General features: G+C 41.0%; 2 protein-coding genes across 4 annotated transcripts in view; both read left to right on the top strand.

Moving 5' to 3' along the window:
* The window catches only part of cluha (clustered mitochondria (cluA/CLU1) homolog a), a 25,728-nt gene extending 13,514 nt beyond the window's left edge, over positions 1–12,214 (top strand). Inside the window, exons 10-27 of one of the 3 annotated variants that reach the window (XM_061682078.1) lie at positions 477–911; positions 1,325–1,584; positions 1,658–1,944; positions 2,541–2,642; positions 3,995–4,095; positions 4,198–4,350; positions 4,824–4,886; positions 4,971–5,215; positions 5,282–5,366; positions 5,452–5,605; positions 6,297–6,436; positions 6,795–6,875; positions 6,954–7,079; positions 8,176–8,297; positions 8,371–8,464; positions 8,540–8,674; positions 8,756–8,829; positions 10,569–12,214. In XM_061682078.1, the coding sequence (XP_061538062.1) occupies positions 477–911; positions 1,325–1,584; positions 1,658–1,944; positions 2,541–2,642; positions 3,995–4,095; positions 4,198–4,350; positions 4,824–4,886; positions 4,971–5,215; positions 5,282–5,366; positions 5,452–5,605; positions 6,297–6,436; positions 6,795–6,875; positions 6,954–7,079; positions 8,176–8,297; positions 8,371–8,464; positions 8,540–8,674; positions 8,756–8,829; positions 10,569–10,713 (2,802 nt within the window). In that variant the 3' untranslated portion in view covers positions 10,714–12,214. Of the gene's footprint in view, positions 1–476; positions 912–1,324; positions 1,585–1,657; positions 2,032–2,540; positions 2,643–3,994; positions 4,096–4,197; positions 4,351–4,823; positions 4,887–4,970; positions 5,216–5,281; positions 5,367–5,451; positions 5,606–6,296; positions 6,437–6,794; positions 6,876–6,953; positions 7,080–8,175; positions 8,298–8,370; positions 8,465–8,539; positions 8,675–8,755; positions 8,830–10,568 lie in introns of those variants that run through there. The other 2 variants (XM_061682077.1, XM_061682079.1) reach the window with 2 other exon arrangements.
* A 646-nt stretch (positions 12,215–12,860) lies between these two features.
* Positions 12,861–15,523, top strand: part of pafah1b1a (platelet-activating factor acetylhydrolase 1b, regulatory subunit 1a) — a 40,081-nt gene continuing 37,418 nt past the window's right edge. The window contains exon 1 of the mRNA XM_061681690.1: positions 12,861–13,052. The gene's annotated coding sequence lies outside the window, so the exon portion shown is untranslated. The remainder of the gene's footprint in view (positions 13,053–15,523) is intronic.

Here is a 15,523-nt window from a genome sequence, read left to right as displayed (position 1 = left end):
CACATGGAGACAAACAGCCATTTACACTCACATTAACACCTATGGACAATTTAGTGTCTTTAATTAAACTATCTAATGCCTTAGAAATTGGGCGAAAGCCAGAGTACGCAGAGAAAACCCATGCAAAGATGGTAAGAACATGTTAACTCTCCAAATGAAGGCCAACCCTGAACATCAGTTTTGAGACAGACGCATTAACTTCTATAGCACAGTGCTGCCCAACAATTTATAAATCAGCTTGTGTATCATGGGAACTGCGTGCAGGGTGACCTCACTCATTAGCATAGGGAACTGTTTCTTGAACCAAATAGCAATGAATACTTTTACAGCTATAATGCACCTCATGCCAAAACACATCGTTTATTTTTTGAAATGTGTAAATGAGGACATGGCTTCACCTTCATTGGAAAGAAGATGCCACTGCTGTGTGGACAGTTTATGCAACAGCTTGTCTAAAATCTTTCTCATCCTCTCAGGTCCACAGCGACTTTGCAGCAGCGGCCACTCGCGGTGCCATGGCAGTCATCGACGGAAATGTAATGGCCATCAACCCTGGTGACGAAACGCACATGCAGATGTTCATCTGGAACAACATTTTCTTCAGCCCGGGCTTTGACGTGCGAGACCATTATCGCGAGCTGGGTGGGGACGCTGCCGCCCACGTCGCACCCACCAACGACTTGAATGGTGTGAGAGCGTACGGGGCAGTGGATGTGGAGGGACTCTATACACTGGGCACAGTGGTGGTGGACTACAGAGGCTACCGTGTCACCGCCCAATCAATCATCCCTGGCATCCTGGAGCGCGAGCAGGAGCAGAGCGTCATCTATGGCTCCATCGACTTTGGAAAGACAGTTGTGTCTCACAGCAAATACCTGGAGCTTCTGGCGAAGACAAGCAGGCCCCTCAAAGTCAGTAGCACAATTATTGTTTCTTCAAATAGTGCCCGCTCCTCTAATAGACATCTTATTACTCGTGTGTTTCCACTTGAAAGAAGTGCCTCTTCCAGTTAAAGGTAGTACCTGTGTTCATATATGACATAAAACAGTTATAACATAATGGGTGATAACAAACCAAATGGTAAGACAGTACCTCAGTCTATTCGGTCTCCTCTTTTGGCCAGTTACTTAGGCAAACTGGCCTTGCTTGTAGTAGAGTGGTTGACGCCAAAGTTAGCTCACGTGTCTGTGCTCGCTGCAACATGTTTGCATTAAGGTAATTGCGTAGGTATGACATGCTTCTGTGGTCAGCGGCTCTTCCCATCATTCCCAACATCTTAAAAAACAGTCAATTAAACGATACTTGTTCTGGCTTTTCATCTTAGGTCCAGCGATACAATGTGCTCAATGAGAAGAACGAGGCCGTGGAACTTTGCTCGTCGGTCGAATGTAAGGGCATCATTGGAAATGATGGCCGTCACTACATTCTGGACCTTCTTCGCACCTTCCCCCCTGACCTCAACTTCCTTCCCGTGGAGGGAGAAGAGGTAGCTCCAGAGTGTCAGCACCAGGGTTTCCCCCGCCAGCACCCCCACCGCCTTGCCTGCCTTCGCCAAGAACTCATTGAGGCCTTTGTCGAGCACAGGTTAGTGTTTCTCCTCTGTTGTGCTTTTCAGTAAAACACCATGTTTGTAATTGTGGGTTTTGTCCCTGCTTAGATATCTTCTCTTTATGAAGATGGCCGCGCTACAACTCATGCAACAGAAAGCCAACAAAAACGGAAAAATTCCAGCCATCACTCAAACCTCCGAAACAGACACCAATGCTGATGAAGCACAAACCACTGCCTCAGATTCAAGCACGCAGGTCTCTACAGATGTCCCGGTCCAAACAAATAGCAGTCTCAGTGTGACTGACAGGGACGAAATGACCTCGAAGGCCGCTACCAATGGGCCTCTGAAGCCTACAGCAACACAGAATGGGGAGTGCAAGAGCCCACTGGAGGGTAAGGATCTTGAGGAAAGTATTCCAGGATTAGCTCAGGCCAAAGAGCTGGCGGAGACCTTAGTTGGTGAAGATGGATCTGGTATTGGTACGTCCAAAAACATCAAAGGCCTTGACAGTGCTGGGACAGCTGCTTTGGTGGATAGTCTCAAACAGAAAAGTAGTTTAAGTGTTATGACTATTAGAAAGAACATCACAGTTCCAACCAGCTTCAATCCACCTGGCTAGCTGTGCCTGCTCAGTCCTCAGCCTGCATAGGGAAAGAATGTTGGTCCCTCCTTTAATGTTCCAGCCTGCTGAATGAAATAACCAAGAAAAAAAAAAAAAAATCACAATCATACATATTGTCCATCAAATGTGAATGTTTGATTTGCCCGCCTGGTCCTGTATAATGTGCATGTTTACACATTTTTAATTATTTTTTTAAAATTATTATTATTTTTTTTAGGGTGGTGTTGGGTTTTGCACTGGTACACTACAGTGTTTGCATGTAGTGTGTAATGCACAGACTGATAGACAAAATAGTGCCAAGTTGACATTTAAATTCGTTATTTTTATCCGTTCTTCCTCTCATGAGTCTTATGTCATCTCAAACAGACCCCAAAAGCCGCGAGGTCGTCCTTAATGCCTGCAAGGCTGTCGGCTCCATCAGCAACACGTCCTTCGACATCCGCTTCAACCCTGACATCTTCTCTCCAGGTAGGATTGGACAGTATGTTTGATTTTGTAGGTTGCATGGTTGTTTATGAACTATATATAGCACAGACATAGGTTAAATTGTAACAAAAGTGAAGAGAACTTTATCCTAATACATAATTAATAAGGGAATTAATTCCACTATAAATATAACTATTTGCTGTAATGTACCTTGCCATAGTTCCAAGATGGAGCATAAAACAACTAACTTGCTATGGCAGCTCATAGCTGAAATGAATTTAATTTCCATTAGTTGACAGCCTCTTCCAGAGATGACATACATTTACACTGATAATTAGGGCTGCACGATTACGGCCAAAATAATGATCACCGTTATTTTGATACATTTTGTAATCACGATTACTCGAAAAGTCTTTTTTTGTACTGCAATTTAACAAAGTGTAACAGTTTTCAGTTTAAATTGAATCTTTATATAAGACTTAATGATGTATAACAATTTAAAAAATGTAACCTAAAAATTCAACTTTAGCAAGGGCTAACTTAATAAGTGTGCCATTACAAAGTGCAATTACGAATTGCAATTTAATGGAAGCAAATACAGTTTATGCATAGATGGCAATAACATTAATCTGCAAGCACCGACTTTTCATTTGAAAAATCCCCGTCAATAGAGTGAATTGTCAAGGACGGTGCGTCCTCGTTCTGCTTGTCCATTGGTCAGTCGTCCACGTTCACAAACTGCAAAGAACTCAACAGTTGCGATTTCCCTCTCTATTTATTCCTGGGGGTTTTTCATTGCGGTCAGGCCAGCCGAAAAGTTGAAGTCAAAGCAACTGCTAAGCTGAAAGGAAAAGGAGAAGAATTTTGAAGTTGGCACCTGAGCGCATTGCCAGAGCTTAATGAAGCCTTAACCATGCGTTTGCTCCCTGGTGGCTGGCTGAGTAGATTGCGGGCACTGCTGCTCATGAAGCACTTTTCATAGGCGGCGGTGCCGGCATTTTCAGTGTAAAAAATCACCAACGATCAGCCTCATTTAATCGTGGCAGCAAAAATTACCATCACGATTAAAATTCCATTAACTGTGCAGCCCAGCTGATAATGATATTTTGCTGTTACATTTGTGTTATTCTCCTCACAAATAAATTGATCCATTGACAGATAAATTAATAAACCTTTGACCAAACTTGCCCTTGGTTGAGGGGGTACAAACTTACCATTTTCAGTCACAAATTGTAGTTTAGAATGTAAATATGAAATGGAATACTGTAGTATAAATATATGCTCCCTTATTGTAGCTCTTTGACTTGTTCCCTAAAGGGTATTTATCATTAATGAAGCTACTGCATCCAATTTACCTTCTTGAACTGTCAATAGTGATTGTGTTGTTGAACCAGGAGTACGTTTCCCAGACGACAGCGCAGATGACATCCAGAAACAAAAGCAGTTACTCAACGATTCTGCTGCTTTCCTTGTTTCCTGCCAGATTCCATCACTGGTCAGTGATGTGTACTGTAGTTACTGTGCTTGATTGGGTTTCTGTTCGAGATCTAGCTGCAGGCACTGCATCTGAATTTAAAGTTGTGTCTGTTCTCACTAGGTTAAAGACTGTTTGGACCAAAGCGCTCTGCCCATGGATGGAGCCACTCTAACAGAGGCCTTGCACCAGCGAGGCATTAATGTACGGTACTTGGGCACTGTGCTGGAGTTTGTGGACAAGACTCCTGCCAAAGCCCAGCTGGAACACTTCTATGTAGGTCTAATGTTTTAATAGCTTGTAAATGCTTTGCACTGACATAAAATTAGGCATACAGTATATCATGACAAGTAGAATGAATGAGGCAGTCTTAATGTGGGACTGGGATTAAAAATGTTGGAGGGCAGCAAATACAGCAACATTGTGGAGCTGTGGCTACAACTAATCGTTGCAGACAGTAATACAGCTTCTTACTAAATGATGTTAACCATTGCAAGAGGAGTGAAAGTTTACAAGAGTAAATTTAGAATAAAAGTCAGATTTTGTACAATGGAAAAATAACCCCTTTACAGGAAAATTCTTCATTTGAAATTACATGAACTCTTAGATATTTGATAGTATATTGTCTGTAGGAGTAGTGTGTTATGACACATTTATGTGCATGAATATGTGTAAAAATATTTTTGTTTCACATCCACTGTAATTAGATTAGTTTTCCCCCATTCTAACATTTCCCCCTCCATCTTTAGAGAATGGGAATCATTGAATTGATCACCAGATGTGCAAAACATATCTTCAAGACATACCTCCAGGTTGGTAACATTCAGTATACATTGTTTTGACAGATTTGCATGGTTGTGTTTTGACTAAAAACATGACATTTTTTAATCATGAAGGGTGTAGAGCTGTCAGCTCTCTCTGCCGCTGTCAGCCATTTCCTAAACTGTTTCTTGAGCTCCTTCACGGATGCTGTCGCTCACCTGCCGGCTGACGAGCTCGTGTCGCGACGGAAAAACCGAAAGAGGCGCAATAAGGTTCCTGGAAGTGGAGACAACACTGCGTGGGCCAGCCTGACACCAAGCGAGTTGTGGAAGAACATTGCCTCTGAAGCACAGAGTTACTATCACTTCACCATCCAATGGTAACGACTCATTTGTGTGTTTTTGTTGAGCTGGTGCATTGTTATTTACTCTCTCCACTTTCGCAGTGAAAATGTGGACCAGGTGGTGGAGAAATACAGTCTTCAGAAAATCACTTTGCTCAGAGAAATATCAGTCAAAACAGGCATTCAAGTAGGTTTTTAGTTTTTCTTCATCGTGTCAAAGGTTGTTATTTATTATTATTATTTTTTTTAAAACATCTTGATCTGTTCTCCAGATTCTGATAAAGGAGTATAACTTCGACAGCCGCCACAAGCCTACTTTTACAGAAGAAGACATCCTTAATATTTTCCCTGTGGTAAAACATGTCAACCCCAAAGCCTCAGACGCCTTCCACTTCTTCCAGAGCGGCCAGGCCAAGGTGCAGCAAGGTAACGCTCACAAGTTCACTAAATGCTCCCGCCTTACACTAAGATTCATTAATATACTTATCCCACCAGTTGGATTTAGTTTTATCTGGATCAGATAGTAATGTTGTGTTTTTAACAGCTACTGGATCGTGGATTGTTTTGTTGAAGTACTTTTGATGGTACATATACTGTACGTTGTAGTATGGGGTGTTCCCAAAAATGTGAATCATTTTAAATAATGAATATCTGAGTATCCAAATTCCAAATACATATTCAAACGGATGTATATTTTATAATGGACTTCACAAAGCTTCACAAATTTACAATATGTGCACTGCCTGTGATACAAGTTTTTCCTTTTAGCCTTCCTCTAGCCTTTGTTTGTCATTTTTGTGTTCCAATTGGTGTTTTTATTGAGTTTCCTCAAATACATGTGGCATACCCTTGTTTGAGCATATTCTAACACACAAAATGCCCTTTCATTGCAAGTGAATGTCATTTTTACCCTGGGGAAAAAAGTAAAACAGTTTTTAATTTAACATTAGACTTGGTTTTAAAATTTGAGATCATTTAAGATAGAATTGGCTATATTAGACTAGAAAATTATGTCAATTTATTTTCAGAAAATGCTGTATTTCAAATGATTTGAGCATGTGGTGCACTACAACCTTGTCTTTCTGTTTTGATATAAATTCCCTTATTTGTTTCCTAGGATTTTTGAAGGAGGGGTCTGAGCTGATCAATGAGGCCCTCAACCTCTTCAACAACGTGTACGGAGCAATGCACGTGGAGATCTGTGCCTGCCTCCGCCTCTTGGCTCGCCTTAATTACATCATGGGGGACCACGCTGAGGTACATGCTGGCAGTTATATAAAACACAACAACTGTGAGCCAATTCAGGTACCACACCCTTCCAAGGGCCGATTTGGGTGTCTATGGAAATGTCACTAAATTTGACAAAGCTAGATCACTACGTGTTAGCATAATACTAATATTGCATATTTTAAGGCGTTGTAATGAGAAAACAAAAATAAGGCTCTGTTTGTGAACTACTTTAAAATGAATATTTGATTTGAGGCTGCGTTGTGATGTAATACGGTTTCAAATGCAGCTTCCAAAGGCTGCAGCAACTAAATTGGGACACAGCAAACATCTCCTTCTTGTCTTACCGATTTTACTTTGCAAATGTTCATCTCCTACTTGCCTGCAGGCACTCAGCAACCAACAAAAGGCTGTTCTGATGAGCGAAAGAGTTCTTGGCATCGAGCACCCTAATACAATTCAAGAATATGTAAGCTGTCTAACCTGTTGTTGGCAGTTCTGTTTGTGCCAAAGTTGTTTTATATCGCTCTATTTCTTTGTTCTCCAGATGCATTTGGCTCTGTACTGCTTTTCCAACGGTCAGCTGTCCACTGCATTGAAGCTGCTATACAGAGCTCGATACCTCATGTTACTGGTGTGCGGGGAAGACCACCCAGACATGGCGCTGCTAGATGTGAGTTTTACTTGAATGGGACTAAGCACCTCTATTTAGGATGTGTACCACTTTCTTCCATGAATATTCTCATTAAATTGTGTGGGGGAATCACACATTGATGATGTCAACAGTTAGGATAGCACTCAATAAAGTGCAGACCTTTGCGAAGGCAAAATAAATCCTTTACACTCGAAATCCTGACATGCAAGGCTGCATACAAAACTACTCAAGCACTGTATGTAGTGCCATCTATTGGAACTATTTGGTCACTGAAAATAAATAATAAATTTCCCGTCTTAATTAAAGGTCCCATATTTTGGCTATTTAGGCCTCCATAGATTGAGTCTCTAATATGGACTTTTTTAATAGTGTCAATTTCATAAAAAAAACAACTTGGTTTTGTCATGAGTGTCCAGAAAAGGCCCCTCTGACTGCTACTTCTGTTTGACCCAGTTTTGTATCTGCTTTGGCCGTATTTGGCTAATTTCCTCTGATTAGGGGCCTCCGTGTAGAAGACCCACTTGTGAGAGCACACGTGTTTATGTTGACAGCTCTGGAGAGGTAGGCAGAGATCTTTGCTCGTGACGTATTTAAGCTTGAGAAATTTGAGTGACCTGATTTCAGGCCTCTCAGCAGAAAAACGTCTGGAACTCAGGAATGCGTGGATGATTTTAATTCATATTTCTCATTTCTTATGTTTACTGAGGCACCATAGACAATATTACATCCCCAATACTAGAAAAAGCTGGTTTGGCACAATACGGGACCTTTAATGGATGGAACTACCTGTATATTTGCTGGGGTATGCAGGTCAAGAAGTTGAGTCACATCATGTTCTATGCTGATCTGGTCAAGATTGTGCATGTGGACGAAATTTACATTTAACATGGGAAATCCCATTGAAACGTACTTATTTGGGTCAAATCTCATTAGATACATTTGTTAAATATATAGTTGACATATATAGATGTATTTTAAAATTCCCAGGTGACTGGGCATCAGCTGAGGTTTTTGTTGTTGTTGTTTGTTTTAAAATAATACAAAATTAAATTCTTACTCAAATACCCCACTTTGGTGAGCAGTAAACGTGACAGTTATTCTTGTTTGTTTTCAGAGTAACATTGGGTTGGTATTGCACAGTGTGATGGAATACGATTTATCTCTGAGATTCCTGGAGAATGCTTTGGCCATCAACTCAAAGTACCATGGACCCCGGTCACTCAAAATAGCGCTTAGGTGGGGAATGAATACATCACTCACCCACATCCATATGCAGTACTGAAATTGTCTTCCATGTTTTTCTTTCTAGCCATCATCTCGTCGCAAGAGTTTACGAAAGCAAAGCAGAGTTCCGTTCTGCGCTTCAGCATGAAAAGGAAGGCTACACTATTTACAAAAACCAGGTAGGCATCAGCGATCTCTGCTCCTACAGTTTGTCTCATCTGGATGGCTTCATAGTAAATGCGTATTATTCTTAGATGGGCGAGGCTCACGAGAAAACCAAGGAAAGCTCAGAGTACCTGAAGTGCCTCACCCAACAGGCTGTGGCCTTGCAGAGAACAATGAATGAGATCTACAAAAATGGCTCCAGTGCCAGCATCACTCCCCTCAAGGTGACTGCCTAGAGCTTGTGTGTTTTTGTATAATTGACAACAAACATTAAACAGTGCTCTCATTTTCCTCTTCTTGTTCAGTTCACTGCTCCCAGCATGGCCCATATCTTGGAACAGCTCAACATCATCAATGGCATCATTTTTATCCCTCTAAGGTACATGCACAGCAAAGAGGACTGTCACATGCACGTCTATGCAACACCAACAGTGCTTGGCACTGCTTGCTGCTATCAAGTTTGAAACAAACACTACATTCCACAAAAGTAGAAAACAATGCAACAATAAATTATAGGGTTTTGGTCAGTTGTTGGCAGCATGGTAGTTAGCAAATCTTTCTCACAGGTGAGAGGTGCAGTGTTCTAATCTTGGCTGTGTAGAGTTTACAGTACATGTACTGCCTGTAGTTGCGTGTGTTTTCTCAAGATACTGCAGCGTCCTCACATATTGTAAAAGTACTAAAAACATGCATGGTAGGTTAAGTGAACACTGTAAATTGTCCGTGGGTGTGAATGGGTGTCTGTCTCCTGTGATCAACTGGTGACCAATGCAGGATGTACCCAGCCTCTCGCACAGTCAGCTGGGGTAGCCTGCAGCTTGCCTGCAACTCTAAAGGACAAGTGTTAAAGACGATGTATGCTTGGACATTTTGAAATAGCTTCTTACTGGCTAATCAGTCACACAACTAGAGGATCACAGTGGTAGTCTTCCAAATTGATCTTCCTAATATTTTATTCTTTTTTTTGGTTACCATTCAAATACACTAGTATAAGCTTCCGACAATTTCTTTTTCTTTTGAATTGTTTTCTCCTAAAATTCTTGTAAAAGAGGAAATGTATTCTTGTAACTTTTTTCTCTGAAGTGTTTATTTTTTTCCTGATAAGTGTCTCAGAAGTTTTACAATTTTGGCAATAAATTATTCTGTGTGTGCATCTGTTAGTAAAACTTGAAGCAAGTTTTGCTTTTCTTTTCCTTTCTTGTAATGCAACCATGCTACAGGGTACCAGTAGTGTGATAATGACCAGAAGTAACACAATTTAACAGGAACATGGCGACGAAAGGGCCATACACATCTGTCGTGACTGCTCAGTATAATTAGCAACAATACAGCGAATTTAATAACAAAATGAAATTGTAATGTAAATCTTAGTGTGAGTAGCATTTGGTTTGACTGTGACATCAGGTAATCTTCCTCGGTACATTTGTCAGTGTCTGTCACGTGTCATCAGACCACACAGTTTATTGTTCATGTTAAAAGCACTCAACTTGCACACCTGTAGAAATTAAAATGTTACATAAAACATGTTCAGTATAGTTAAAGATCTAATGATGCTGTAACGGATTAAATCAACTTGCATTATTTCCCTTGGGAAAGGTTTTACGTAAATTTGAACAAATGGATGTTGAAAAGCATCCCGGAACGGATTGTTTTAATGGACAGAAGCGGCAGCTCATAATGCTTCATTGCACTTAAAATCCATCCATTTTCTACACCACTTATCCTCACTAGGGTCGCGGGTATGCTGGAGCCTATCCCAGCTAACTGCGTGCAGGAGGCGGGGTATACCCTGAGCTGGTTGCCAGCCAATCGCAGGGCACATATAAAAAAACCATTTGCACTCACATTCATACCTACGGACAATTTAGAGTATTCAATTAACCTACTGTGCATGTTTTTGGGATGTGGGAGGAAACTGGAGTACCCGGAGAAAACCCACACGGGCACGGGGAGAACATGCAAACTCCACACAGGTGAAGCCGGATTTGAACCCAGGTCCTCAGAACTGTGAGGCGGATGTGCTAACCAATCACCCACCGTGCACTTAAAATCATTGCATGTTTTAAGTACTCAATTTAATGCTTTTGTAAGTGAATGTAAATACATTGTGCCTTTCAGCCAAAAAGATCTGGAGAACCTGAAAGCTGAGGTGCAGCGACGGCAGCAGCTGCAGGAGCCAGAGAAGAATGAGCAGCTGGAGAAGAGTGAGCAACCTACGGAGGATAGCCTGCTGGAACTAGAGGACAAAATTCCTGTTGATTAATTTCCAAAAGCACACAACATAGTTACTTTTTGTGCTTTCCAAAGGGTGAAGACCGTGTCGTAATGGTCTTGTCATTATGCCCGCTGACCCAGGAACTGAGCAAACTATATCAGCATTGAAATAATAATAAAAATCAATAAATACATAAAAAAACACAAGGGGATATACAGTATGTTTGAAGGGGCTAGAGAATACACTTTATGATGTGTAGGACAAAGGAAAACTGAGTAGGAAAGTCCTACAAGGTAGGAGGGGGGGGCGGGGTACAAACATCCAATCCATGTAACATGCAGTGTGAGGAAATCCTGTCAAGGGGTGTTAAGTAATCTGGGCGCATAGAACTCAGGAGATCCCAGTTGTGGACTCAAGAGTGACATTCTATACCAGAGCCTTATCCATTATATTACAAGGCCAAGTTACTTCCCCACACGCAGTGCTGTTAGCCCATGTCCATGTGTGGCTTCCTGGAGCCTTGAAGAGCGAGACTAGGCTATCCTCTACTTGGCACTAAAATCAGATACAAATTGACAGCAGGCCTTGTATTTATTAGAATGTAATGCTCCTAATTTTCCACACCCCTGATGGTTATTTAATTGAATCTCAACATTTGTGCTGTTTGCTGAGTCCTACAAACAAACACAGTAAACCCGTGGACTCTTTTGCTGGACCCCCCCTCCCCCATCACTGAAACATACACAGGAATATTATGGTGGCATTTTAGACCTGTTAATTTAAGACATGACTATTTTATAGAAAATGTATAGAATGGAAAAAAAGTATAAATCTATATCAGATTTAAGTGTTCTTGCTTAATGAAAAAGCTCCATAAACCATCCTCTTGAAAGCAGATTCCTCAATGTACTAACTGTTCAATCTTCTATTTTTACACATTGAGAAGACTGTGCATGTATCTTTGGATGTGAGTCTTTTCATAATCCAACAGGACCGCTGACGAGAGGTGTGACGTGAACATTGGCTTTCCAAATGTTTTATTTTTCTATGCATAGTTGTCATGTTAGATGGCTGGCGCAGAATTAGCCTATTCTCATTATTGGACAGGTGCTCAACATTTGTTGTAGTGACAGGTCCTGGTTTTCCGTGTGTGTGTTTTCACATGTAAGCTGCCCAGACAGCAATATGGAGGAATATGTTTGCAAGTTTTCAGCACCAATGAAAATGGACAACAGCAGTTTTGATTGAGATGTACCCAAAAAAAAAAAAGACTTGACAGTTTGTGCTTGTATACATGCAATGTAACTCTGCTGAGGCAATGTGTAACTTAGTCTGCTGTGTATAAATGTTTGTGATTAAAGCAATATAGAGATGGTGCTGGAAATTATATTTAGAAATGCTAAATGAAGATGTGAATAATACCTTAAAGGATACAACGTTATATGCTCGCACTCGAAGGAAGTCATTGCAATCATTTCCCCGCATGTTCATGAGTCAGAAGTGGAGGCAGGTGAATATTTTCTTTATAAAGGTGATTTATGTATCTTAACTGGTTTTGTCTGTTTCACGTGTTCTGTACTTTGACCTGCATACAATTTTGGCCAATGCCCCTCGAGCACTACCAGTATATGTCCATAAGGGGGCACGCTTTCACCTAACGAAACAAGGCGCTTGAACCTAATTACATTTTGATCAATTATATTTTTCCTGCAGATTGCTGTCTGTTAATGATGACGTGTGACACTTTACAATATATTTAGTGCAGTTTAGACAGTCTGCTTTCATAAATAGTGTACAAAATAGAAAATTATTTGGTTTAGTAAAATATCTTTCACAACGAGTAAAGTTTAGAGTATCTTCTGTAGTATCACTGGAGAAATAACGGCGGTCAGATTTTCTTGTCTTTCCATGGGGGATGAGTTATTTGATACTGGCTCAATGTTTCTGTGAAATGGGTACTGCCCTGCATCTAAATAAATACAATTGAATAAATATGACCGCCATAAAGTTCTATAACACGAATGTACAGTACAAAACAGAAAGGTGGACGAAGTAGTGAATCGTAGTAAATAAATACAATTAAAACTAACTGAAACACCGTGCGCGTTCACATTTATAATGCTTCCATGTAGAGGGTTAGCGTTACAAATAAACGCCAAGGACGTGCGCGCTCCCGCCTCTCCGTGAACGCGGGCTCCGTGCGCGCCCCCGACACAAGGCGAATGCGGTAGCCTACGAAAAAACAAGCGAGCGGCGCCTGAGACACAGGAGGGGCGCAGTTTACCTCCAGCTAGCAACATCTCAATTTTGAACGCACTTTTCACGCCCTGCTGGCTTTTTGTTACTGCCGGAGAGTGCTGTGGATATTCGCGGACAGAGACAATAGGGTGAGTTCTGCTAGTTTACAAAGCCGGCCCAGGGTCGAAGGAAACAGGGGATATGTGGGGAAAATGACGATGTGGCTGTAATTTTTTTTTTTTTTTTTTTTTTGCACCTCCTTTATGCCTCAAAATGGCGGCTAGGCCGCTTGCTTGGTCGGGAGCAGCAGGTAGCATGTCAGCACCGCACTTTATTACCTTGTACACGTAAACATTGGGTTTAATTCGAGTATTCAGCCCCAGTGACAAAGTTACATTTAAGTAATTGAACTTCAATGCACAACGGGCTCTCCCGTCTGCGTTCATATAACGCGTTAACATTCAAGCTAACTTTCTTTTTCTTTCTTTCCATCAGTAAGCTAATGAGGGTACGGTTCACATTAATCTAATTAGCTGGCATAGTTCACGTTTAAGATATCCTATAGTGGTGTCAGGCTTAATAAATAATGCGTGTGTGTGCGCGCGCGCTAAAGATATAACAACATGTCACTGGGTTGGGCTGGAAGGTTACTGTTGCTTTTGGCGTTGTCGTTACGGCAATGGTTTGAAGCCGACTCGGTGCTGTTTGACACTAAGTCATTGCTGATAAATATCAAATTGACATCATTCGATATTAGTCTTCACCCTGCTGATTAGCTTCAGTGCTAAGACGGATGTTAGCATAGAGGAAGGGCGTCCGGTAATGCTCGCATATAAGCTTGCTTATGGGCGTGTAGATAACATTTATAGGTTGCTACGTAGCGTTTATGTACAATCGGTGTTTGGGTTTTTGTACACTACACGTTTGTTTGCCGTCTCACCGGTGGGCGTCGGGCTCAGCTGGAGCTCCCTCGTCATGTGTGGGAGGAAATCAGGGTGGAGCACATGCAAGGCGACGATTGTCTTCTTGGAATTGCGTCTTCTCGTTACCCAACTCATTTTCCCTGTCCGTGTTTGTCTAGTCATGATTCCAAGATTGCGTCGTTTTTTGTTTTATACAAAACCAACAGATATATATTTTTTTCATACAGCTGTTTTATATTACTGAGCAGTAATTCCTTTGCATAATGTATGTGGATGCATAGATTTGCCTAATCTTTTACAGTCTTTTATATATATATTTTTCCCGTAATTTCATTAGGATCTGTCTGTCAGGCTCTGTTTTTCTGTGATGTGGTACACTGATTTATGAGACTATACTTCATTGCAATGAATTGAAATTCCTTTAATAAGTTGCAACCCTGACAATAACCACATTTGTGTAAATGTTTTTATTAAAGGAAGCAAACTCTTTATTGTAAACTGTATTTAAACAAAAAAACTAAATCACAAAATGAATGTAAAGAAAGAAAACTGGCTTTATTAAGTGTAGTTAAGATGAACGTCACACTGTAGTACTTGTTTGGTGTTGCCTAGTGAGTGACCTTCAAGTAGTTGGAATCAGTCAGGTTGGCCGTTTACCACATTATTAGTTCAGTGTGAGCGCCATGCTGCTTGCTCCTTGCACGTGTCTTCATTTTGAGTTTGTGTGTTTGACAGTTTGTCCTGTTCAATAAATATCTGAAAGTGCATCAGCGACTGTGGCTCACTTTCACTTCAGTCGAGCAGCAGCGTATCTGAAGCTCCCTCTTAACTACAATTTTGGCTTGTATTAAAAAGCAACAGTTTGTAACTAAAAAAACTAAACAAAAAACTGCAGAGGCACTTGTAAGTCAAGGTACCACTGTATTTTATGTTTGGTCAGTTTTTTGTTGTGATTTCCTATTCCTGTTTGCCAAGTTTGTCGTCCAAAGAATCAGGTGTCCATGGCTGGCATATTATCCACCGCACTCCCCCAATTGGTCTTCCGGTCAGTCATGATTTAGCCCAATGAATTGCAATGACCAACCCACAGCCGCTTAAATGTGTGGGATGACCAGGGAAATGAATCAGATAAATAATATGCTAGTTAGGTAATGTTGTAATTCAGACTGTGAAGTTATAAACCATAAATGATTTTTATTGTCTGTGAGGATAAATAAACCAGATTAGAAAATGTAAGCTTTTTTTAAGTGGCAGAATCTGTGAATGTTGTTAACTCTTGTTACCTTCCCATAGCTATTGTCATGTTACCCACACACATTTTATGTATAGCGTAGTGTAAATTTAATTTGCGGCAGCATGGCTCAGGTGGTAGCGTCGTCGATCCTCAGCCCTTGTGACCACGTCGAAGTGTCCTTAAGCGAGATACTGAACCCCAAATAGCTCCTCCTTCGGTATCATCAGGAGGTGAATGAGGAGACAGTGCTAAAGTGCTTTTAGTACCTTAAAGGTAGAAAAGCACAAGACAAGGGAAAGCCAATTTGATCATTTACCCTTGAGGGATTATAATCATTAGGGCTGTGCATGAATTGGTGGTGACTCGAATTGGGGTTCGAGTGGGTGTGGAAAAGTGATCATCCAATGAGAATTTTTGGACTCAAGTCAGAACGAATCTTATAATATTCTACTTAATCTTATTC

The sequence above is a fragment of the Phycodurus eques genome, chromosome 7 (genome assembly GCF_024500275.1).
Source record: "Phycodurus eques isolate BA_2022a chromosome 7, UOR_Pequ_1.1, whole genome shotgun sequence".
Taxonomy (NCBI): domain Eukaryota; kingdom Metazoa; phylum Chordata; class Actinopteri; order Syngnathiformes; family Syngnathidae; genus Phycodurus; species Phycodurus eques.
This window is presented reverse-complemented; position numbering and strand designations above follow the sequence as displayed.